Source organism: Chelonus insularis, unplaced genomic scaffold (genome assembly GCF_013357705.1).
Source record: "Chelonus insularis isolate UGA/USDA-ARS -01 unplaced genomic scaffold, ASM1335770v1 contig_88_pilon, whole genome shotgun sequence".
In the NCBI taxonomy this organism is placed as follows: domain Eukaryota; kingdom Metazoa; phylum Arthropoda; class Insecta; order Hymenoptera; family Braconidae; genus Chelonus; species Chelonus insularis.
The window spans coordinates 1,043,065-1,068,571 of NW_023276776.1; the positions used below are offsets into that span (position 1 = coordinate 1,043,065).

Below are 25,507 nucleotides of genomic sequence, written 5' to 3' on the forward strand. Positions count from 1 at the left end.
ATTCAGAGTTTACAACCGTAAAACACGAAACAGACATAATTTCGGTATCAATAAACGCTGTTTACTCTCTGACCGAGATTGAGGTTTGATTTCAGGTGAAAGGGGCTTCTCGATCATGACGTCATGTCTTGCGAGTGGAGAGAAAGAAAATGTATTAAAGATAAAGAAGTAGTCACCAGAGAAAAACAGCAAGTATACCTGTTACCAGAGAGAAACGTCAGAGATCTTACAATTAGTCTGATCACAAGAAATATATGCAAAAAAAAGTAATATGGTTGTATTTACTTCACATGCCATTACCAAGTAACACAATCGTGTTGAACAAAGGTTTTCACCCTTCTTTTTTCCTCATCTCATTATATAAAAATTTGTTTTATGATCAATTCATACCTAAATTGATTGTTGATTGATCAATATGCTTGAATAACATTCAAAAATTCATTTTAATTAAAATTAGTAAACAAAACACATTTAATGATGAATTTATCATTTAAATGTATTTTTTTTGTTAATTTTCTTTCTGAAATAATCTTTAAATGTTAATCACTTTTGTCAGAAGTTTTAATGAAACGATGTTTAATTGTAGATAAAAAAAAATTCTATTGATAATTTAATTAGAGAGATGTAGAGAAATGACTAGGTTGAACAGTGTATCACTATGTAGTGTTCAGGTAGCACTTTCCGGTAGCTTTTAAAGTGATAAAGGTTTAACTATTAGATAAAAAAAAGTTTAGTTACTGGAGTAGGTAAGACAAAATGATGAAAAAGAACCAAGGTGGACTAACGGTAATGCAAGTACAACTTGTATCTTAGAAGAATTGAGCTCTACAACTGTAATACAAGTATCGATCTCATTAACATCAATAAAGATAGTTGCAACATTAGCTTTATTTTTTTTCCAACTATCTTATGATTTAACATCATTCAAGTATTAGGTCAATTCAAGTATATTAAGGACGCTTGTACCTTACAAAGTAACATTCACAAAAAACTCTAATACAAGATTGAAAATTTATGTTTCCATAATTTGTTTATTCTGAGTTTATGAGTAATAGTGTGTATTAAAAATATTTTTAAAGTATTCATGAGATATTTTTTTAATAAAATTGATTTAAGATGTGGAACATTACCTGTTTAATTATTAAAATACACAACTTTTTATTTTTTATGGAACATTAGGGAATAGTTTGAATCTTTTGTTTACCAAAACATTAAAGGATATTGCTTCATCTTTCTTTTTTTTTGTATAATCAGTTTAATCATTTGTTTTTGGTGATTATAAAATAGAGGTAAGTAAAGCATTCCTTAAAAATGTATAAAAAATAAGTGTAAATGGTTAAAAAATAAATAATAAAGTGATTTAATAGTACCCAATAGATATTTCCATAGATAATCCAACTTTATCACAAATTTATTTTGTAACTAAACAATCAATAATTTATTAACTTTGGATTTCATTTGGGATTTTCTCTTCCTTTCTGTTAGACATACGAATGTACTTTCGTAATCGCTTCACACACGAGAAACAGGGCAATCACATTGTAACTTTCGTTACATGCAGTTAAAAACGTCCATGAGCTCTTCCTTTGCACGTGTATGCATGAAATAAAAACTATTATCTATTATTATACTTACACTGATGATCATCAGACAAATGTTTTTTTATCTCATTATGCATACAGAGTCAAGGGAATGTCAAAAGTACACCAGATGAAATTTATGTCAGAAGTATCTTTCATCATACCATCACTATCTCCTTGCCAATTTGACAGACATTTTTGTAATCAATTTTTTCATATTACCTTTAGACATTATTTAAATTTCAGATCACTTATTGAATTAATTAAAACTAATCATAACCTTTAACAATACTATTTTTTTTTCTTCTTAAATTCTTTCATCAACATGAAATGATGTGATCAATTATTGATTTTTAACCTGTCTTTCTGAACTTAAAAATGAAGCACTGCTTCATTGGGAATTCGAGACTGAATGTTATACTGTTTATCACATTAAAAAGCCATAGGTCTCTCCCAATCGTATAGTAAGACGACTTTCATATTCAACGAAGAGACAACGAGGTTCTAGCCAGGGGCACTGCGTGTTCGACCGGTGAAGGGAACGGATCGTAAGTTCCGTGATTCTTAAAAAGTGCATTTATATACATTTCACCTTTACATTAAATAAAAAAAACTCACTTGATAAAATGTCATAAATTCAACTGAAGATAATGTGAAATATAAATAAAGAAAATAGTTTAAACCATCAAATATTGTGATACATTTCTTGAATGTCTCAAGTCTTCAAGAAAGCCAAGGTTGGAGGAATAAGACTGTCGAATAAACAGTGCTCCAAATATGTTCATAAGCTAAGTTATTTAGCTCCACTTCCAAACAGTGTGTTCAAAAAGTGTTTACGTTGTATTTTATAGAATAAAACAAGTGAAATAATATTTAGTGTCCATCTCAAATTTCAAAGTGACAGTTGAGATTACTAGTCACGCTTCGTAGAATTTATTTGAAAGAAATAAAGAAACGTTTTACAAGTTTTCTTTTAAACAGGTGTGAAAGAGAGTGCAAAGAGAGTGAATAAATTTATAACAAAGAGATCTATCTTAAATGCAACATAGGAAAGCTAAAGGAAGATATTGAACAATCATGTTCGTCTTCGTGATGTTGATACCCTTGTTAGGGTTACTGCCATTACAAATAAATGGTTGGTGGATATTTCATTTATTTATTTAATTATTTCATAAGATAGTATGTGCTAATACATGCCTAAGATACCATTACAAAAATTGTTTTTATACAATTGTTTTACTGACTCCTGTTGAATGTCTTTTATCTGACTGAAGGTCATTTTAATTGTATTGCAACCTTTCAATAATTAGACTTATTTTTTTATTAGTCTTTCAGAAATCATCAAAATGTATTATTGTTTCAAGAATATTCTTGGAATGATCAAAATTTAGTAGAAAGTAAAAATTTATTTTTGAATATAATGAATATTTTTTTTTGTGATTAAAAATTTTTGTTACATCTGATATCTGTTGGTAAGATTCTCAACGTCTTTCTATTTCTATGAAATTTTATTATTTTTCGTCCATAATGAAAATAGAAAGAAATAAAATACTTACCTGTTCAACGCCCACTCAATTACTGTCCTCGGCTATTATATTTTCTTGGATACGAGGCCAACAAGTAGGATAAAAAAAGGATCACCACGAAAGATTGAATTTTTTAAATAACTAACACCAAGAGGATTTATTTAATTCTCTCTCTTAAATAACTGATAGTAAATATCATTTAACTAAGTACCTATTGTATTTATGTATTATGACATTTTGGATTAACCACAATCACCGGAACTCATACATCCGAGTATAAATCGATACTTAGGGGGTTTCTTTGTTTTTTAATAAATTAAAAAATTTTGAAAACAAATATAGGACATAGAATATATTTATCAGTATATTGTGATCATGAAGTACTCCATTTGCATTCTCTTCCTGATTACACACTTCTGAAAGTGCAGATATCCTTGAGGCACTGCTAGAGTAAAGATTATAGAAAGGGAACAAATTTTCAAAGACGAGTGATATTATATTACCTACTTATTATACAAGTGGTGTCCTTAATAAATATTCTATTACTAATTAGTAAATGCAATGATTTAAACAAGTAGAAAAATATTTTTTAAATGATATTTCATTAATCATCTTGTTAAGTCTTGAGAATATGTGTAATATTGTACTTTAGACATTTCATTTTTCATATTTAACAATATATTATAAATAAACATAAAAATATATTTTGTAATAAGATAATTTTATATGATTAACAAACACTGATGATCATCTTTGTGTATATTTTGATTAAATTGTTTTAACTCTTGAAAGAAAGTTTGCGAAATATTTTTGCATTCCATTACAGACGTTACCTTACAAATCTCTACGTTAGCAAAGTGCACTCACCTTTCTTGTAGGTTGTTTTTTATCATTAGACAGCATTCCTCAATTTAACAAAACAATAAATAATCATTAGTGTATGATAATGAAAAATATTCGAGCTTGATTTATTTTTATTTAATCAATCATCTGAAAAATTTAATAGTTTAAATAATATGAGAGAAAAAAAAATACTTTCTTTTATTGAAATATTCCAGAAAATCTAACAGAGACTGTAAATCTCAATTATAGTCACTTCCTTCGTCCTAATTCGCAGCATGTATTAACTCTCTAATTAAATTTCTCTTCGATCTCCAACCATGACTACCATGATGCTTACCTTTTGTAGGATTTAAACGTGTATACAAGTTTCGCATGTGTTTAGATCATGAATAAATGATTATTGTTGAGCATTGCTTTTTCTGTACCTACTGAAAAAAATATTACTCTATTCGGTTAATAAATTCATTAATAAATATTTTTCATTTAAATTGGAGGAAAAATTGATGCTGATGATGAAGTATTTCTGTGAATCATCATACTGCGAATTTATATCAGTTATTTTAATTTCAAATTATTTATTATTATTTTTCAATTATAAGATAAATTATTTAAAAATAGAATCTATTCCCTCATTACTGTTAAAAGAAATATTTTATTGTGAAAAATGACTCAATTTTTCCAGCTTCTTTCTCAAGGTACTGAAAAAAAAAACAGTTTCTTTAATTCATTTTGAATGACTCAATTTATGATGACTAAAATTCCAGCTTGATTGAAAGTTTAAATAACATAAAACCTCAACATGAAGATTTCATAGTCAATTGATAAGAATTATCATTAAATGCATTTTATAAATTATTTTCACTCCATAAATAAAATCTTTCCTCAATGAACTCATCGTATGTTTCTAAAAAATCCATCAGCTGATGAAATACTTATTTATAATCTTAGGCATATTTATTTTTAAACAAAGTTACCATAATTAGTTAATTAGTAACCATACTCTGGAGCATGTATTTATTTTCTTACAAGTGAAGAATATTTTTTTTCTCAGCAATGTGTAAACTAAAGTGAGAGGAAAGATAAATTGCATGTAAAGCAAACTACAACAACTAAGTTTATAGAATAGAAGGGTGAGACCAGGGCGTTTCTTGAAGTACGATCTAGTATCATGCAGCACATAATATAAATTCCCTGAAGAAATGGACATAGAGAAACTTGTGTGGGATAGGCGTAACATTTAAGAGAGGCTTTACTTAGCTCTGATATCAGTGCTCAAGTAGATCGGACTAATGCATGATCTTAAATCGTTGGAGTATAGCTCCATGGTCAGAAAGTCACTATCTATTTAAAATCTTTGATTCCAACAAGTTCAAAAAAAATGCCAACTATTTTTAATTAGCGTTAATACAATAATCTGAGTATGGAGTAATTAACACACTCTATCAATCTATCTTTTTCACACATACTATTTGCAATAGTTACATCATTTTTATCTGGTTGAATATTTTGAATATCATTTTAATAATTTTCAAATAAGAGCTCATAGACAATGTTGATAAATTATAGGAAATATTACAATTGAAGTAACTCAATATTACATAATGTAAATACAATAATTTTTTATTCAGTCAGTGAATTTATGATTATTTTGATAATTACAACAAAAAATATTATTTTGTTCATATGAATCTTTTTTTTTTCTTCACTATGTACATAATCTTTTGATAATCATAGTATTTTTTAACTCTCATCATTGTCTGCAATAAGATCATTTTTTTCACTGCTCATTAATCTAATCTGCTGACTTAAATGTTCTTTAATTATGAGACACTATAATTATCTGTGAAAAGTAACCACTCTCTCCAATACAATTATTTACAACACATGTGTAATATTAATTTATAAATATTATTACAAGTAACTGTCTCTATTTATTTCTCTTAAGAAAATTACATATTACTTTCTTCAGTTTGCTCCAATATGTATGAAATAAATAACTGCAATAATTACAATAGACGTTAAGAAAATTATTAATTAACTTTTAAGATCAAAGAGGTTTTGAATGGAAATTAAAATATCAAAGGGTTTAAAAAGAGAAAAAAAAATTAGTAGACTTTTAGTAATCTTGATTGAGTGAAGATTAGTTTTTAAAATTGACATTTTATATTTTTACAAAGTAGATATCAAAATGATAAAATTAATACACTAAATTAACATGGGTTTTTAAAAATTGTCTGACAAACATTTTTTTTTTTTTTATAACTACTTTTTATAATTCATAAAGCTCAAGGCACATCTTAATATACCGGATATGTTTATTTATTGCTATAAAAAATTTTTCTTCTGGAGTTTAATTTGAATTTAGTTTTAACAAATTTTGCTAAAATTCGAGTTCGTGCATTACAAATCTTAGTCTATTATTTTAATACATTAAAAGTGTTTCAATATGACGTTATATATTTTTTTTGAATATGGGTGTAGAAATAATAAATAATGTAAGCTGATTTAACGGCAAATTGTTTTTTGTCTCCTGTAGTGAGAAGTGTAAATTCCGGTGGTTTCATAACAATTTCATTTCTTATAGTGTGCGATAGACCGACGAACGTGGACGTCATCGCTTTCGTAATTACCTGAAGAGACTGTGCGGTAAATCTTAGGGTTGTATACTTATCTTTTATAAAGACAATGAACGAAGAAATCTAATATATACGGTTAAAAACCCTCTCGCTTTCTGATTATTATCGATCAAAGATTTATACTAAGTGTTAATGACCGAGATCTTACGTTAAAAATCATCAACAAGATTCACTCTCATACGCAAACTACCATCACTTCTTCAACTTCAATAACTTTATCAATTCAAGTGAAATTTAAAATAATTTCTATCAAGCACAATGAATATTACATATTTATTATATACAGCTTAATAATATTATATATAATTATTTTAATAACTCAGTAAGCAAAATGTATCTCAAGCAAACCAGTTTACATGAATTTCATTCCAAAGGGACTAGGACAACCATACCAATAGTGGATAAATTATTCAAATAAGAAAAAAGTTGAAATTTAAATAAAATCGAATTTGATTAACTTTCAAATAGAAGACTTTCCAATTGAAAGAGGAAATTTCTTTCCATATTAATTTATTTTAAATACTAAAAAAGGTTTTTTTTTATACATGTCTGAGCTGTTATTACTTAATTATAAACTTCTTCATCCTATTGCAGTATTATCTAATTATTAAATATAGAATATTTCATAACAAATCTCCCTTCCCCCTCCCCGAATAAAACCAAATGTGGGTTACTGATAAAATATAAATTATAGCCAACAATACTATAGTAAAAATTTAATTACTACTTGACATTCAGACTTTCGAGTTATACCACACTGGGGTGTTGTAAATATCTAATATTATTCCACTTAATTATCAAAATTTAAATATTTATTATACTCTACTAATAAAATTCTTTAATTTCAACTTAATTAAATGTATTTCAATCTCTAATGTTGCATTAAAAATTTCCTAATATTTAATATCATTAATGACTATTAAATGATTTAATTCATCAAAGAGCTACTGAGATATCATCCATACTTCTAACTACTTCATAGGTAGAAATTATTACCATAAAATTGAAATACTTGCGTGTTAAAATAACATACTCAACACTAGAGTAACACATTCCTGATTTTCAAGTATTTAAAAATTATATGAATTAAAAAGTGATAAATGATTAAGGGAAATTATAAAAATCATATCTTCTTAGAAGATCTTAGTTATTCACTTAGATTAACTGGGAAAAAAAATGAGATTTCTACATAGTAATAAAAAATTTCAAGCACGTGACCAACGTCATGGTTAACACCATGCATACATCGACATATGACCACATATAATAATTTCAGTACACATTATCTGTCTGATCCACTCTCAACAAACATTACACGCACAACTTGTATCCCGTTATTTCGGCTGAGAGGTTTTGTAACCGAGTGACCCAGGAATCCATCTGATTTCCCCTTTCCTCCCTAGGTTTCTTCCATCCAAAGGTCATTGAATTTTTTTCAACTCCCATCCAAACTCAACCAAATTCATTCTTTACTTATTTTATCATCTAATTTATTTCTTATTCTTTTTATTATTGTTCAATTCAATAGATTATTTTTCACGTTCTCAAGTCTCCAGTTTTCACTTTCACAGAATTAAGAAAAAATACAATGTCATTAATGAATAATAAGTGAAAAGAAATAATTAACAAATAAATGCAACAAATGACTTATAATGTGTGCAGGAAGCTAACTTGAGTAGCATTAATTACCTGGAGAGATATATCATAATAGTGATGTGTTGTACGATATGGCATATTTAAATAGAAATTGAGGATTTTGTTAGTCTGAACTAATAAGTCGGCCGTGCTCTGATACTCTTAATGTTATCTTAGTTGCTTTTAGAAACGTTCAAGCCAGTCACGAACCAATCAACTGCAGAATACTAGCTCCATTCATCTTTGCAATGATCTTATTCTGCTTCTAAGCCTTCTTACAATTTTTTTCAAGATAACTATGGAACACTAGTGCTATGATAAAGCTGGAAAATGTGTTTATAGGGGGAAAGTTTCATCTATAAGTAGCTGAAGCAGCTGTAAAAGACATTAAAAATATCATAAAAATTTATATTACATTGAATTAGATATATTTATTCATAGAAATATAGAAAAAAAATTTTTTTCATTATTAAAAAATAGGAATATGGTAGATGTTGCTGCATAGTAATTAAATATTGTCATAAAAATGATGAAATCAGTATTTCACAATGTGTAATTAAATAGACAAAACGATCTGGTGACCAAATTTTTGATTAAAAATGTTCCAAAAGTGTAATTTGATAATTAATGATGAGTATCTTTTGATTATCATCAACTGTCTTCTGAGAAAAGATTCACATACTTACTTCAAAGTAGGAAGAACAATTAAAATAAGCAACATTTCTCTACAATAAAGAAAATCCGCATTCCTAATTAGGAACAAAAGATTAGCAACAAGTATGAGAAGGTCATCTTGTGAGTTTAGTTATTTTCTCTATGTTATAATTCTCCAACAATTATAAACTTAGTTTTATTTTATCTATCATTTTTTTAATCAGATAATTAAATTATTGCACCTGCATAATAACTAAATTCAGATGAATTCTGAAACAAACATCTTTAATTCACAATACTTCATCAACTTCTCACGATTTTTAACATATTTAGCATGCATGGTTATTTGAATTATGGAAAGCATTTAAGAAATAAATGTCATTATTTTAGTAAATGCAACAATGGCATTTGTGTAAGATTGTATTTAATGATAATCACTAATGAATTATTCAAATACATATTTATTTCAAAATAAAAATTATGTGGTTGTACTCAGTGATTTGTATGGCAAATCAGTATGTAGTATGCTATAAATATGTCAAAATATGCATGTTTACTCCTCCCAATTGTTTCAGTCAAATTTTCATAAGCTTGAATTAAAAGGGCTCTTTACATTCAATTTTTGTAAGAAAATTGTTCTAAAATTGCTCATACATTTTAGCATGACTTAACTTTAAGTTTCAATAGTCATATCATGCTTGTTTATATACCTAAAGACTTATAAACAGTTCAGTTGATCAGGTCGACAAACGGTAGCTGGAGTTACTTATTGAAAATTCAACACTCGATTGCTTGTAAATCAACGGGAAATAAAATTAGATGTCATTAAACAGCTTGATAAATTACCTCACAAAGTTGATGAATTATCAAAAATTCAATAACATCGTTAATATCTAGAGCAAATGATGAATAAATATTTCTCTTATTTTCATTTAATTGCTATTTTAATAAAAAATAAAAAAAAATCTCCCTTTCATCAATGATAATGATAATTAATGATCATATACCATATACAAACTTATCATCTTTGCATCCTACAGAATTTTAAGATTCAATATAATGTGACGTTAATTATATTCACTGATAATGAATATCAATATTATTAGCTTGAAGAATTAATAAAATGATTAAATAACTGATGATGATTGTAGGAGCAAAATGCGGCCATCCAGCGGTGCCAATGAACTCCAAGGTTTCTCTGTCAGACGATTCACTGTCAGCTGGTACTTTGGCGACTTATACGTGTGATGCAGGTTACGAACTCTTCGGGTAAGTTTAAATGTTATTGCGCTCCTGAAATCCAAAGTGTGTAGAACAGGTAGACAATTAAGGATACAACTAACCAAGTGATTTAACGGGACTTACGTCTTTATAATACCCAGCAAAAAAATCACCGGATAACTAGAATTAGTTCTTTGCTATGTTGTATCATTTTCATTCTTGGATGAGTCATTTTAAACGACATATTGCATAGTAAACATTATTTTCTGTCTCGTTGAATGAAACATTTTCTATTATCATGATGAATTACACTTATATAAATAAATAAATTATTTAAAAAAAATTTCTATCTTGATATTAAAGTCATTGTTTTTAATTTAGATATAACAGAAGCAATAAATAGAAATTATTATCTTACTTATTAGAATTTTCAATTATAATGCGCATTAAGCGTTTCAAATATAATAATTTCATAAATTAACTATTTATAAGATGCTTGTCATCGTCCAAGAACTTTCACCGGAATGAACTCTAATTCAACTTACATTTATTTTTCTGTCATCGACCAGCTAATAAGATTGCATCATAAGAAATTATTTAGTATTAAAAATGATCAATCTAATCAATAAGTTAGTTAATGATTTTTAATACCAATTATTACACTTTTGGTTGCATTTCCTTATCTCGTAGATCATCAATTATAAAATGCAGTAATCAAGGGAGATGGCAAGGAGAATTACCATTCTGTGGTAAGTCATCTGTAATCTATGATTTTGTTATTACATCAATTGGAACTTTTGAATAATACTTTCTAAATTGTCATAATAATTTTTAGGAACAAATGTTGCTCTTCGTAAACCTGCTAATCAATCGACAACAGTCAGAGGTGGTGATGCGAGTCATGGGAATGATGGAGATGTTGGAACGGAGCATGATGGAAAGCGATGCACTGAAACTCAGAAAGAACCTAGTCCTTGGTGGAAAGTTGATTTATTGAAGCCATATGCCATTAAAGTTGTCCGAGTAACTACACGTGGTTGTTGTGGCCATCAACCACTTCGAGATATTGAAATAAGGGTTGGTAACAGCAGTGCTGAACTCCAAAGAAATCCATTATGTGCATGGTTCCCTGGTACTATTGGTAATTATATTTTTTTACTTACTGTTATATTAAAAGTACTAGAAAAATTCATTCAAATAGAAAGAACTAGTTGGATAGAAAAGAGCAATTATCTATAATAACAGAACCTACTTATTTTCTCATACTTATAGTTTCTTAAATGACCTCTGATAATTATTGAAACAAAGATCAGAAACATTACTGAAATAGTTAACATGCTTCAGTATCATTTTTTTTTAAATTCAGGATATTTTAAAATTTTTTCATCATTATTTATTACTATTCTAAAGTTGTAGATGTTTATATTTAACATCAGATTCATTTAAAAATGATTTTATTACAGAGGAAGGAATTACAAAAACCTTCGTTTGTGCAAGAGCACTTGTGGGTGAATATGTATTTCTTCAACTAGTTGGTGTTGAAGGAAGTCTTAGTGTCTGCGAAGTCGAAGTTTTTGCTACTGATGGTAGGTGGATTATTCTTTAGATATTTGTATAGAAAGTTCGCCTTTATTTTATATCGCTTGCCATATGCCCTTACAGAGTATTCCATTGACAGATGCGCACATGTAGGAACACCTGCTGATGCTGACATTGCGGTGTTTAATTCCACTTGTTATGAATTTATCGTAACCAAAGGTGGGTCATTTCAAGATGCACGAAGTTACTGTCAATCTAGGGAAGGAGATCTAGTTCATGATTTTAAGGTATACCATTTTTTTTTTATTTAAATAAATTATATTTATTTTAATAAAAATATTTTATAAATATATTTACTCGTTTTTACAGGGAATTACTTCAACTTTCATTTTAAATAATCTTGACAAAAGAAAAGACAAGTTAAAAACTCAACTTGTATGGATTGGAGCACAAAAAGAGCCATCAATTACAGCACGTACTTGGCGATGGGTTGACGGTAAAAATCATTTCTTTGATTTATAATAAAAAAGTTAAAAATCTTCATTCTTCTGTCGTTAATAGATTTACCATAATAATAGATAAAAGTAGTTTGAATGATGATTTGCGGATTCGCGGTGGGAATCAGGTTGCAACAATTGGGTGTTAGGTAATAATACTTGTAATAGAGTACATCGAACTTTATAGATTGTATACTACTAATTGTCAGTTGACTAATAATTAACTGATAACAAAACATTTTCAAGACACTTTTTACCTTCCGTAAATATCGATTACATAATTTATGTCTTTTAAAATCAAGACAAAACTATTTTTATATCATAAAATAAAATTGTAGGATCAATGTCCAAGTGATATTTTGCATTTACCATAACTGAGTTGCATAATTTTTTGATCAATAATTTACAAAAGAAGTTATAAATATTGTATAAGACCGCTTGTTTATACTCATGTGATGTAGTAATTAAAAGTTAATTAAAGTCTCATTAATTATTATAAAATTATATATAATTAACTCATCTGAGGTTATTTATTTTAAAGCTCTCTACAATAGAGGATCAAAAATAAAATCCTATAAATGAAAGATAGTTTCAAAAAATTATTCTCTTAAAAATAAGCAAATCATATTTTAGCGGTGAGGAAGTAGTGGTTTAAACCACGCAATTGACTTCTCTCTTAAAAGAGGAGGTTTGATAAAACTGGATAAGCTTAATATTTTCAATTACTTTGTTAGTTTAAACTGGTAACTTGATAAACCGTTAGATAATTATTTTACATTGTTATTCATTCTTTAGCATTTATGCTGGAAAATTTATTATTCAATCAATTGAAAAAATATTATTCAGTAATAAAAGTTTTATTCTCGCTTGCTCAACTTAGTTGCTTAAAAAAAGAAAATTGATCGAATTCAATCGATTATTACAGAATATCTATTATTATCAACATACTGTCAATATATAATGTATAATTATACAATACCTATAATTCATTATTTACAATTAATTATGCACAAAGAACCGAAGCAATATTATGAATAGTAACGCGTTAATAATTTCAAATGGAACGTGAAAGTAAGTAGTTGTTAATATACCGGAAGTGGCACCTAAGTGTACGACAAGGCACGTCCTATTATTGTATACATGTAGAATATAAGACAGTAGAACAAACGTGACGAATTTTTTTTTATGGTTACACGGTTAAATGGAATATTATAATAAATTTTTTTTGATACCTTATAATTTCAATTTTTGTAGGTGAAATTGTTCAAAAACCTTCTTGGGGAAAAGATCAACCAAATAATTATAACGGCGAACAAAATTGTGTTGTTTTTGATGGAGGAAGAAATTGGCTGTGGAATGATGTTGGATGCAATTTAGATTATCTCCATTGGATTTGTCAAAGCAGTAAGTAAACTTTAATCTGGAAAAATAAATAATTATTTTTATTTTGAATGAGTTAAAATTTTTTTTTTTAGAGCCTTCATCATGTGGGAGTCCAGAGAAATACGAGAATACAACAATTATTGGATCTAAAAGAACTATTGGAGCAACGATTGATTATATGTGTCCGGATGGATATATGTTGATTGGTACTAAATCTAGAACGTGCGAACCAAATGGGTTCTGGAGTGACAAACCTCCCACATGTAAATTTGTCGATTGCGGAAAGCTTCCTGAATTAGAAAATGGAGAAATAGAATTTGTGAATAATAGAACAACTTATGGTGCAGTGGTTAATTATTCTTGTAAAGAAAATTATACTTTAGTAGGTGATACAACTCGTAAATGTGGAGATGGTGGTATTTGGAGTGGCCATCAGCCTCAATGTCTTTGTAAGTTTCCAGTAAAATTAATTCAATATTATGAGATTAGATATATTAACTGGACTTATCTCAACTAGATTTTAAAATTCATGAACTCATTAAATTCATTTCAAAGCTAAAGTTATTTTTGTTCACTTGTACGTAATACTTTCTTTCAGTTGATTGGTGTCCTGATCCACCGGAAATCAATGGTGCTATTGTAAAAATAACAGGAAAACGTGCTGGCTCAACAGCAACTTATTCATGTCAAAATGGTTTCATTCTATTTGGAGATAATGTACGTGGTTTTGCGAAATAGATTTTCAGAAGATCCAATATCTTTTTATTGTTTTAAAACAATATAAAAATGATTGTTATTAGGTTTTAACATGTGATGTTGGTGGTGGATGGTCTGGAAAAGCTCCTCAGTGTCGATTTGTTGACTGTGGTACTCCTGCCCAAATTGAATTTGGAGAGGTAATTCTTATAAATAGAACAACAACTGTAGGAAGTTTAGCAACGTATACTTGCCAAGAAGATTATTGGTTAGTAGGAGATGCTACGCATGAATGCACCAGAGACGGGAAATGGAATCATGAAACTCCTTCATGCGAATGTAAGTGAATGCAAATGAATACGATACCAATTGAACAAGTTTTGCAAATTAATAAATTAATTTTATCATTTATTTAGAGGTTTAATAAATTATTTATCTTTAAACTATTACAGTGATCACTTGTGAAGAACCTGAAGTTCCAGCTGGAAGTTATGTTGTAGGATATGATCTCAATGTTCATAGTTCCATTGAGTATCATTGTGAGGCTGGTTATCTTTTAACCGGTGAAGCAAGACATACATGCCAGAAAAATGGAGAATGGTCGGGACAAGTTCCAATTTGTAAATGTAATTATCTATTATTGATAAAATCTACAACAAAAATTATCATTTTACTATTATTGATTGTCTACAAAAAATTTAATGGTTCTGATAATCTTTAATTTTCAGACATCAACTGTGGAAAAGTTTTACCTATTTTGAATGGTGTTATAGAATATATTAATGGAACAACACATTTAGGAAGTGAAATATCTTATACTTGTTCGAAAAATTACCGATTAAATGGTGTTAAACAACGATACTGTCTTGATAATGGACAGTGGAGTGATGCTACACCAAAATGCGAAGGTGAACAAATGAAATATTTTAAAAATATGATATTTTAATTAAAAATTAAGAAGAGAATTAAGAGTATGACGTAATTATTTTTTTTCTTAACTGACAAACCTGGGAAATGTCTTTTCAGAAATACGGTGTTCTGAACCTGTGCTAGCGGAACATGGTATTCTTTCAGTTACTGGCAATGACAGGATGTACGGAAGAACATTAATACGTACTGGCACTGCGGAAAATTTAAATACCGGTGCAACATCATATAAAATAGGGGCTCTAGCAAAATATAGGTGTGAAAGAGGATATAAGGTTGTCGGTGAACCATTGTCAACTTGTGAAGACAATGGTAAATGGAGTGGAGAAGTACCACAATGTATCTGTAAGTATTTATATATATTTAATGATTAATATGCAATATGAAAATATTTAAGAAATTTATAAGATAAGTATTCTTTTGAAAAATGAAAGCATCATATGCTAAATTATATTTTCAATTGAATTACAGTTGTCGATTGCGGTAAACCTGATGATATAAATCATGGACATTATACTTTAACATCAAATGCAACATATTACGGAGCCGCTGCTCTCTACGAGTGTGATGCTAATTACGAATTAGATGGTTTTGCTAGAAGATTATGTCTAGAAAATGGAACATGGAGTTCTGAAACTCCAATATGTCGAGAAATTAAATGTAAAGATCCAGATAAAGTCCCACCACTTTCAGTTCAAATATCAACTCATAGTATTGGTGGAGTAACACGTTATGCTTGCCCTCGTGGTTATTATATGGAAGGAAATGATACAAGAATATGTTTACAAAATGGATCTTGGAGTGGATCTATGCCCGTTTGTTTTGGTATTTTTTTTTATAAAAAAGATATTTACTATTTCATATGTTCAACAAAAAAAGAGATACTAAAAGGAATCATTTTTTTATTATACAGCCAGAGATTGTAAACATCCAGGATCAATTGATAATGGTAGAGTTATCGTAGTAAATGAATCAACTTTATTTGGTGGAGCAGCAGAATATCACTGTTTACCTCAATATGAACGTGTTGGACCTTTTCTCAGAAAATGCTTAGATACTGGAATGTGGAGTGGTGAAGAGCCTCATTGTAGAAGTAAATTAAAAAATAGTTTTATAATTTATATAAATGATAAAAAAAAACTCATAATTTACTCCTTGATTTTAGTGGTGTCAAATGAAATAGCAGAAGCCCAAGGTGTTGGTACAAGTGTGGGAATTGCAGCTGGAGTCATAATTTTTATTCTTATCATCCTAGGATTAGTTTATTTACGATTGTAAGTAAAATTATAGAAAATTTATGGAGGAAACGTACTATATATATTTATGAAAACGGTATTCAACATAATGAATGAATAAATATGCAAAAATTTTCAGACGAAAAGCAACACCAGTCAAAAATACGGAAAATGTTCAAGCAGCAGAACGAAAGGAAGATCAAAATGCTGCAGTAATGTCTTATGCAAGTTTAAATGATGGCTCAACTAATCCAAGAATGTATGAAAATGTTCCAGAAGAGGGTCTTTATGATAATCCATATAGTGGAGGTGGATATGGGTAAGAAAATTTAATTTATTTAATTAATTTAAAAAATAAAAAATATTTTAAATTAGAAATCAAAAAGAAATAATATTAATAAATGATAAATTCAACTTTAACAGATTTCCAAGTCAAAATGGAAGAAGAATGTATAATAGATCAAGTCATTATGAAGCTGAACCGATACCAAGAAATGGTATTACTATCAATGGCCTTGCGGTTCGATAATTGGATAGATAAATTATTAATTAACATTCAAAAATGATTGCATTTGTCATATTTAAATCATGTTCTAATTTATCGTAATATAAATATAATGAATAGGATAATAAAATTGTACATAATTTTAATGATAATGAGATCTTGAATGTATGAGGGAATAGTTCATGACACTATTATATAGTTCGATTATAATAATCGAAATCTGTATTATTCTGTACATATGATATTCTTAATATTGATAGAATAATTACTAGAATAATTTGTTTGTCGTAATAATGTAATATATTTATTGCTTTTTATGTATTTGAAAATTTTATCAAGATTCTTCAGATTGATATAAAGAATATCAGTAATATTTCAAATAGATGTAATTTATTTTTTGCAATAACAACCAAAAGACTATATCTCTTATTCTAATGAAATTCTTATGTATTGAGATCAATTTTTAAACTAAAATCACTTTGTTATTAGTTATTAAGTGATTTTTTTCACGTTTGTAATTCATCTAGATACAAAGACTTACTTCTACCAATAAAGAGCACGATTACAAAATTGTCTGTTTAATTTTCATTTTTATTTATGTCCTTATAAGGAAAAGAATTCCGGTGTAAAAACATTCTCAGTTATGGTATTTAACATCCAAATAAATGTAATTAAGATTATTGAGAGTTCTTTCATTTTTGCTTAACTATTTTAAATTTATTGATGAAAAATAAAATCTATTTAGTAATAAAATATCGTGGCAGTTTTTTTGTTTTTGAATTTATCATTTACTGTGCAAGAATAAGCAATTTTGCATAAAAAATTTCTCCTGACCTGGATTTAAGAAATGTGGCCCTGGTTGGAGTACACAAAATTACACATACACACACGCACATGGTATGAATTATACGAGTGTATGAAATCAAGGTTTAAATCACAGAATAGTGGAATGTCCTTAGACGATGACATCACATCTGGATCTAATATGGCGACCTCTATTCTATATACGTACACGTATTACACACATATACGGCAATACACTGAAGCTTGGTTCAGTTCCATTCCATTCTTTCCAGTGAATAATACAGTGTGGAATAGTATAGAGTTTGTCAATCAGTGACGCGAACGTATTAGAAAAATACGTATTTTATTTTTACATTTTTATACTTGAAAATATTGTAAACAAACGTAAGTATTTATTAAATAAATATTTATACATTATTCAATAATTGTCGATAATCAATAAAGTTGTTTCTACTTGTAGAATATAAATTACAAATGAAATTATTTGACAGTCATGATATTTAGAATCTTTGGATTGCAATCGCCATTGTGTTAATATGCAACAAGATGTTCATATAAAATATAATTATATTTAAAAATAATAGAATTATTTCAATATAAATGATTCACTCTGGAATTCTTGATAATTAACAATGAAATGCCAGTGAAATTTAAAAATCATTCTCACTGTTTATTTTGCAAGTGTAATTTATTTAAATACTCCAAAATTTAAGGTTTTAAATATCACTTGTTTATTTTTATTATCATAAATATTGATAAATATCTTAAATATGGGTAAAATTTGTTAAACTTTTCACAAAAAATAGCATTAAAAATCAAATACTTTTAAGCTGATATTTCTTGATGACTCATATTCTTTATATGACGATTCCTAAATGTACTTTCATGAACTGTACCTAATTTTACATTGAAAACATTGAGAAATACTTTTACTTTCCAAGTCAGAAGTAATATGGTATCGAAATAGATCATTTGTCGTTGATTCATTAATGATATTTTCTTTGTGCCGTATTGAAAATTTTTTTTTTTTAGTTTCTTAAACCTGAAAACTGTAAATTCTTAAGCCATGAATCATGTTTATATTTTTACATTCTTATCTTTTCTGTATAATCTAATATTTAAAATTTTTCTCTCTTAATGAATTAATTTAAAAAAGTTCTTTTTAATTATGTTGTATTTATGTATTCTATATTTGGTTTAAAAATTTCCAGATCATCATGTCAGCCCGAAAAACTGCTGGTCGTCGTGCAACTACAAAAAAACGTGCTCAACGTGCGACTTCCAATGTATTTGCAATGTTTGATCAAGCTCAAATTGCTGAATTCAAGGAGGCATTTAACATGATCGATCATAACCATGATGGATTCATCGATAAAGAAGATTTACATGACATGCTTGCTTCACTTGGTACTTATTCATCATCATTTTCACTTTTAATTAATTTCATTATATACTAGCATTTACTCGTTAAATGTTGTCTTTTAAAAATATGATATAAATGAATTATATGAAGCTTATTTTTTTTTATTTAGGAAAAAACCCAACTGATGAATATTTAGAGGCTATGATGAATGAAGCACCAGGTCCAATCAATTTTACAATGTTTTTAACTTTATTTGGAGAGAGGCTACAGGGTACTGACCCAGAAGATGTCATTAAAAATGCATTCGGATGCTTTGATGAAGAAAATACTGGACATATTAATGAAGAACGCTTACGTGAACTTTTAACTACTATGGGAGACAGGTACTTACCTAAAATTATTTTAATAAAAATAAATTTAAATAAAAATTCGAAAAAATAGTCCTATCAATACTATTCTGTCTTGAAGATTTGAAAAAAAAAAAAATAAAATCATTGAATTAAAAAAAATGGTCTATTACAGATTTACAGATGATGATGTTGATGAAATGTATCGTGAAGCTCCAATCAAAGGATCAATGTTTGATTATTTAGAATTTACTAGAATTCTTAAACACGGTGCAAAGGACAAAGATGAGCAGTAAACCAATGTCTGAATTATCAATCGTTATTGTATTTTTCCTTTCCAGTTAAAGGTGATTTATGTTTTATACCCCAAAACATCATGTGTATTAATATATATTGATACATTAATAACAATGAAAAATTCATATTAAACTAAAAAGTAACAAGACTTAATTTACAATGCATTTTTCGATTATATTCGTTGTCTTAAATATGAAAAATCAAGTATTTATATAGTTTATTTAATCTCTTTTTATGTTAGAATGCAGTAAATATTAATTCTAACATTTTAAATTTATGAATATATATTTAAAATTGTCATTTGTATGTTATACCAGCAAATATTATGTATAGTAACCTATTGAAGTGTCTTATTTTTTTTATTTTAAGCCTTACTCCAACTTTAACGTAATTTAAAATTTACCATAAAGACGCGACATATCTCATGTAAATACTTTTTGTTATATTTGTAGAATATTTTACATATCAGATGAGTCTTTGAAATTTTATTTAGAGTTGGCATAAGAAAAAGTATTTATTTAAAATTCTAAAAATTCATGAACCAATAAATGATTGTGTTTTAATACTAAAATAATTGAATTGTCGTGTATCTGCTAATTTTAGTTAAATAAATTATATAAACATGATAATTTAAAAGAGAATGAATGGCTAACGTTAAATATGAAAAGAATTTTGCTAAACATTTAAAATTCAATAACGATATGAATATTTATGCATAATTCTGTTCAAAAAGTAAATGGAATATTGAAATCAGTACCCAGAACTAATCATAAAAATTTCATTAGTTGATAAGAGAATAATCGCGTAATTTCCAAGTTGTGTTAGCTTGAATGTCTGGAAGTTTATCAACATGAACGATTTCACGGATATTAGTATAAACAATAAACGCATATGTACTTATATCTTGACTCAATTGATTAATTTTTACTGTTGATTACAATTGATAAGCACAAAAGTAATAAAAATTTTTTATATAATGTTTTATTACAACTACTAATAAAAAAAATTATAAAACAAATTGATAAGAAAATACCAAGTGTTTCATGTATTTTTAAATGTTAATTTTTTAAATTAAATATCATAAAATATGATACATTTTATATTAAACGTTTCCTATAATAGAACTCTTAATGAAAAAACAATGTTTTTTTCAAATTAAATATAGAATAATCATTATAAATAACTGGACAATTATATGAGTCAGAACAATCAATATCATTTCAAACAAGTGATTAAAATGTATAATAAAGTGTTAAAGTTATTAACAGCAAATAGTTTAAGGACAACAAGAGCTATTAACATTTGGTTATGTCATGGATAAATAAAAGCAAATGTCAAACTTGAATCCTCCAGTCACCTCATCCATACCATCAACATCAGTGTGATTTGCGTCTGCGTGTCAGTACAGCGCTACAGTATGCCAATAGAGCCGCAGTATCGCTTTCACGTTCTGAATGTATGGTGCACTTATTCTCTGTGTATCTAGTGCTTTCATGAAGACTTTAAAATGATTATTGTCACACGTTATTTATTATAATTACCAATAAATTCAACTATATTTATTATTACACAGTTTTCATTATATATTGCGGTTTCTATAGCAACACTCATTTATAGTGAACAGTTTTGTGGTTAAGAAAGACTAAAAATTTTCTCAGGACGCTATGATTGTAGAGCGTTCAGAATCCTAGGCCTCTCTTTTTTATTTCTCACAGTCGAATTTCTCTATTCTATCAATTGAATTCCTTTGTGTCTGATAAACGATTTTTATCATTATTAATTGACAAATAATGTATATAAATCAACGATGTAAACCTCTTATTATTAATTACGAGTGTTTTACATATTCTGTCATGATTACACCTTTTATCCAAGAATCATGACGATATCCAACATAAAAGTGCAAGCTTCGAGGTCAACAGTGTTGTTAAAAGTTTTAGACAAATGTATCAATATAAATTAGTAGATCAATCAAAAGTGCAGTGACTTAATCAGTGAAATTTCCTTGAAGAATTTAAATCTCAAAGCAAATTCTGTCAATCCATTATTTAGTGAGTGAATAGTTAAATGAACTTTGAATAAAATTTCATATATAATAACAATTAAATTGAAAACTATATGATAAATATAAGTTGTTTTTTTGCTGTCTACATTTTTATATGTAAGTTTATTCACTTATTCCATTTTTATTCAATCACCTTAACTAATAATGTTGATGTCATTGTTGACAAAAAAGATAAGAAAATCCACGTGACAATCAATGACGTTTTGTTAATAATTAAGCATTGGCATGATGAAAATACTATTTTAAACGTGTTGTCTTATTATTTGGCTCTACATTTAACACTGACATCAACTAATGTAATAGTTGTGATTAATAATATTATTATTATTATAATAGATTTTGAGGTATTTATGAATTTATTGTCATTATCCATCTCCAAAGTTATAAATCGGTGTCCAAGGCTGCGACGTATTTTGCAGCCATAGTTGCATTATCCAATATTTATAGCTCATAAAATAAATTAGACCCTTTAATATAGATACTGCGCACTTATTTCTGTAAGTCATATCTTCAATCTAACTTTTCAAATTATTTAACTATTTATTTACATTTTTTTTCCGGTAATTTAAAAGAGCAAATTTTCTTTAAAAATTTTCATATTTATATATTTGTTGATGGAAAAAAAAATATTTTAAATTGTTAATGACGTATCTTTCTCTGAGGTGAATTTTAATTTATCTTTACAAATGAATGTATCATCATCTTTCATTTATTTCATTTTATTTTGAACAATTATTGTTGAACTGCTTGTATTTTTATGTCAATTGTTTTTCAAATGATACTTTAGTATATTTTTCACAATAAAAGTGGGCTATACAGAGGTTTTTCAGGATTTTTTTTTAGGGATTTCTAGGGTATTGCTCCAAAAATGAGATTCATTGATCCCTCGAGTATTTGGAGTTTTTGTGATTTAGGTCAAAGGAAGGATGAGAAAATTGATTGGAAGTAGAATTTTTTTGTCCATATTGTTCTAGATTCTTTCATTGTTTTAATTTACTAGTTAATTTATCTAATTAATGAATAATAGTATTAACTGTTCTAACCAGCAAATGTCACGGTGTAACGTGTTTATCTTTGTGAGATGTATCCATCCACGTGCTAACTCGTTTGTAATGAGATAGTTTTATATTAACGAAACGTGACGGTTACGCAACTATAAAAAAATATCTCCAGTCATAATACCGCATAAAAATTCATTGTTTCTCAATCAAATGAAATGAAATATTTTTAAACTTATCTTCAATTTAATTTCCTGTAATACTAGATTCAAGAAAAAGCTGATACACTACTAAATAAATATATTTTATTAATAACATTGTAAAAAAAAAAACCAAAAAAAAACGTCAACAGTTACTTTTGAGTCAATAAACTTTCATTATCTAATGAATCTATAATTAAATATCTACAATAATCTATTTAATAATTTAGAAAAATAAATTGTAAACTATTCTACAATGAACATGAGTTAGAAGTAGTATCATACCAGATTCATGAACCAAGTGTTACGTTCGATTATCAGTTTCAGCTCCAATTATATTGATTTCCAATTGAACTTCTGTTTTCTTTGATGCCCTGGTTAACATTGTTAATATAATATAGAAAGTTTACATGTGACAAATACTGTCTTATCACAATGATAGCATGTAAACACATCAATTCAGTTGATTCTTAAATGGCTTATATCAATGATTTATTTCATACAATTAACCCATTACCACCCATGATGATCTATGTTTGGTTAATCAAAAGAGATTAAACAATAAAAAAGCTTTTGAATTAAATTGAACTATAATGTTGATTAAAATATACTCAAATATTCAGAAAAATATTCAATAAAATATTCTGATGGTTTTATGAAATAGTATTCAAATTACTCTCAAGATTGTTATACTTGATACAATAGATTTTTTATTATTATTTAGATCAGTTTATACGATAATACAAAATGTAAATTTGAATTCTGTCTGTTTCCTATTGTTAGTGACCTATATTCCAGCCAAACATATTATACTTAATCACTGCTAGTACAGTTTTACTGCCACCACAATGTCGTGTTCATAATTCAATAGGTCATCCTGTTTCTCATCAATTGACCCAACTATTCTTAAATCTAATTTTAAAGGTCTTATTTTTTACTTGATTTTCAATCATTCAACAATTGAATCACAATAAATGCATTCTACTGTGTATAGTTGAATTTAAGTGAAAAAAAAAGTGGTTAATTCACATGCATACAAGATTACACAAATTCTAGGCTAATTAAGTTCAGCTTCGTGACTATTACCATTTTACTTTTTTGCATTGATACTTTTACGACCCCTTCTAGGTTATATGATCCCTATAATCCTTTCGTATTGAGTTTCGCACACGCACATAATTATTCTCTTCTTTTTATATTCATTCGTGATCAGCTGACACATCTATTCTTTTTTCATGTCTCCACAAAACTTTGTCAAATTTGTGTTACTATGTCAGTGCTAATTTCTTTGACATCTTTCAGAAGTTTTGGTAGACAATTTAACTATATGAAAATTAGTTTTATAATTATGATTACGTAATAGTTAATTCAATAATTTAAATAATTAATTATGAGTTAGACATTTTTCATGTCAAAAAAATCCTTCATCATTCAATCAATATTATTTAAAAGAAGTAATGAATTATTTGAACACTTAACAAAAAATGAAAAAATATTTAGTAAAATTATTCAAGTCACCCTCTAGGTTTTAAACTCATTTATAGAGTATGTTACGAAATATCCAATCTCCCCTGTGAATTTTGTAGAGTTAAACCAGTCTTAAATTTAATCGGCAAATTGAAGATCAAAGAAATGTAAAAGATCTGAATCAGAATGAATATTCATCATGAGGGTAAATAAGAATTTTCATTTTCAAGACAATAAAAGAAAATAATCAAATCATTTGAACCTTTTTATATAACTATCACTTTTATTATCAAACTTTTATATTGATTATTTCAAAGTTCGAACAGTCAGAATGCAATCTATAACTTTATTCAACCCTCAACGATATTTCCAATACTCCCCAAATACATGAAAAGTACAAATGGTGAAGGGTCCAGTTTTACCCCTAAATACAGATATAAGGGTCCATTATATATATAACATAAATTATTTTCAAAATTTATTGTTTACTTACGAAACAAAAAGAATGTTGATTTTTTTTTTTTGAAAACAAGGTATTAACACTTAGCTTGATGGATGCTAGGACCCTAGCTTGGAGTGTAATTAATCACAGGGTGGCCAAGACTGAAGTGTTCATAATTAGAGCACACTCATTATTATGCTATTTCATTTAGATTCTGATCATTTCTGTAACTAATTATTAAAATAGCTATTTTATTTCTAATTAATTCATTTATTCATTATTTTTATTTACAAATCTCTCATGAAAAATCAATTCCTTCATCGTAATTAATTTTATTCATTATCGATAAACGGAATTTATGATTTAAGAAGAAAAAAAAATTTTTTTTATATTAACAAAATATTTAAACAATTTAATACTATATTTATTATGATTTTTTTTTTTTTAAAGAATAGCCTATAAATATTAATTGAAAATTTAGTATCATTGATTCTATTATAAAAAAGCTACAAATTTAATTTTTCAAAGAAATAATTATTTATAATAATTATTTTATTACTTTATCGCCAATAAAAATTATTAGTCATACAAATGATTCATCGTGGGTAGCATGAAATAAATACTAACATACACGTGAACATTTTGTG

General features: G+C 27.3%; 3 protein-coding genes across 5 annotated transcripts in view; all 3 read left to right on the top strand.

Annotated features, from left to right (window-relative positions):
* Positions 1-2,112: 2,112 nt before the first annotated feature.
* fw (furrowed) lies at positions 2,113-17,055 on the top strand. The gene is made up of 19 exons (XM_035091473.1): positions 2,113-2,715; positions 10,026-10,143; positions 10,786-10,844; positions 10,931-11,236; positions 11,559-11,681; positions 11,758-11,921; positions 12,004-12,130; positions 13,386-13,535; positions 13,607-13,963; positions 14,113-14,231; positions 14,315-14,549; positions 14,663-14,836; positions 14,939-15,118; positions 15,237-15,482; positions 15,609-15,962; positions 16,051-16,230; positions 16,303-16,411; positions 16,512-16,691; positions 16,796-17,055. Exons 1-19 carry the CDS (start codon positions 2,658-2,660, stop codon positions 16,899-16,901), a joined length of 3,345 nt encoding a protein of 1,114 aa, XP_034947364.1. The 5' UTR covers positions 2,113-2,657; the 3' UTR covers positions 16,902-17,055.
* An 859-nt stretch (positions 17,056-17,914) lies between these two features.
* On the top strand, positions 17,915-20,028 carry sqh (Myosin regulatory light chain sqh). The gene is made up of 4 exons (XM_035091530.1): positions 17,915-18,065; positions 18,893-19,088; positions 19,214-19,427; positions 19,567-20,028. The coding sequence occupies exons 2-4, from the start codon at positions 18,899-18,901 to the stop codon at positions 19,685-19,687; spliced, it is 525 nt and encodes a 174-aa protein (XP_034947421.1). The 5' UTR covers positions 17,915-18,065; positions 18,893-18,898; the 3' UTR covers positions 19,688-20,028.
* A 959-nt stretch (positions 20,029-20,987) lies between these two features.
* The window catches only part of LOC118071589 (uncharacterized), a 30,438-nt gene continuing 25,918 nt past the window's right edge, over positions 20,988-25,507 (top strand). For 2 of the 3 annotated variants that reach the window (XM_035090791.1, XM_035090790.1), the window contains exon 1: positions 21,049-21,849. The gene's annotated coding sequence lies outside the window, so the exon portion shown is untranslated. Of the gene's footprint in view, positions 21,850-25,507 lie in introns of all 3 variants that reach the window. The other variant, XM_035090792.1, reaches the window with a different exon arrangement.

What these genes read in the sequence shown, in the direction of transcription:
- fw (XM_035091473.1), top strand. Translation starts at nt 2,658, where the DNA reads ATGTTCGTCTTCGTGATGTTGATACCCTTGTTAGGGTTACTGCCATTA. An exon ending in GGATTAGTTTATTTACGATT is followed by an intron (nt 16,412 to 16,511) that starts GTAAGTAAAATT and finishes AAAAATTTTCAG; the next exon opens with ACGAAAAGCAACACCAGTCA. An exon ending in TATAGTGGAGGTGGATATGG is followed by an intron (nt 16,692 to 16,795) that starts GTAAGAAAATTT and finishes CAACTTTAACAG; the next exon opens with ATTTCCAAGTCAAAATGGAA.
- sqh (XM_035091530.1), top strand. Translation starts at nt 18,899, where the DNA reads ATGTCAGCCCGAAAAACTGCTGGTCGTCGTGCAACTACAAAAAAACGT. An exon ending in TGACATGCTTGCTTCACTTG is followed by an intron (nt 19,089 to 19,213) that starts GTACTTATTCAT and finishes TTTTTTATTTAG; the next exon opens with GAAAAAACCCAACTGATGAA. An exon ending in TTAACTACTATGGGAGACAG is followed by an intron (nt 19,428 to 19,566) that starts GTACTTACCTAA and finishes GGTCTATTACAG; the next exon opens with ATTTACAGATGATGATGTTG.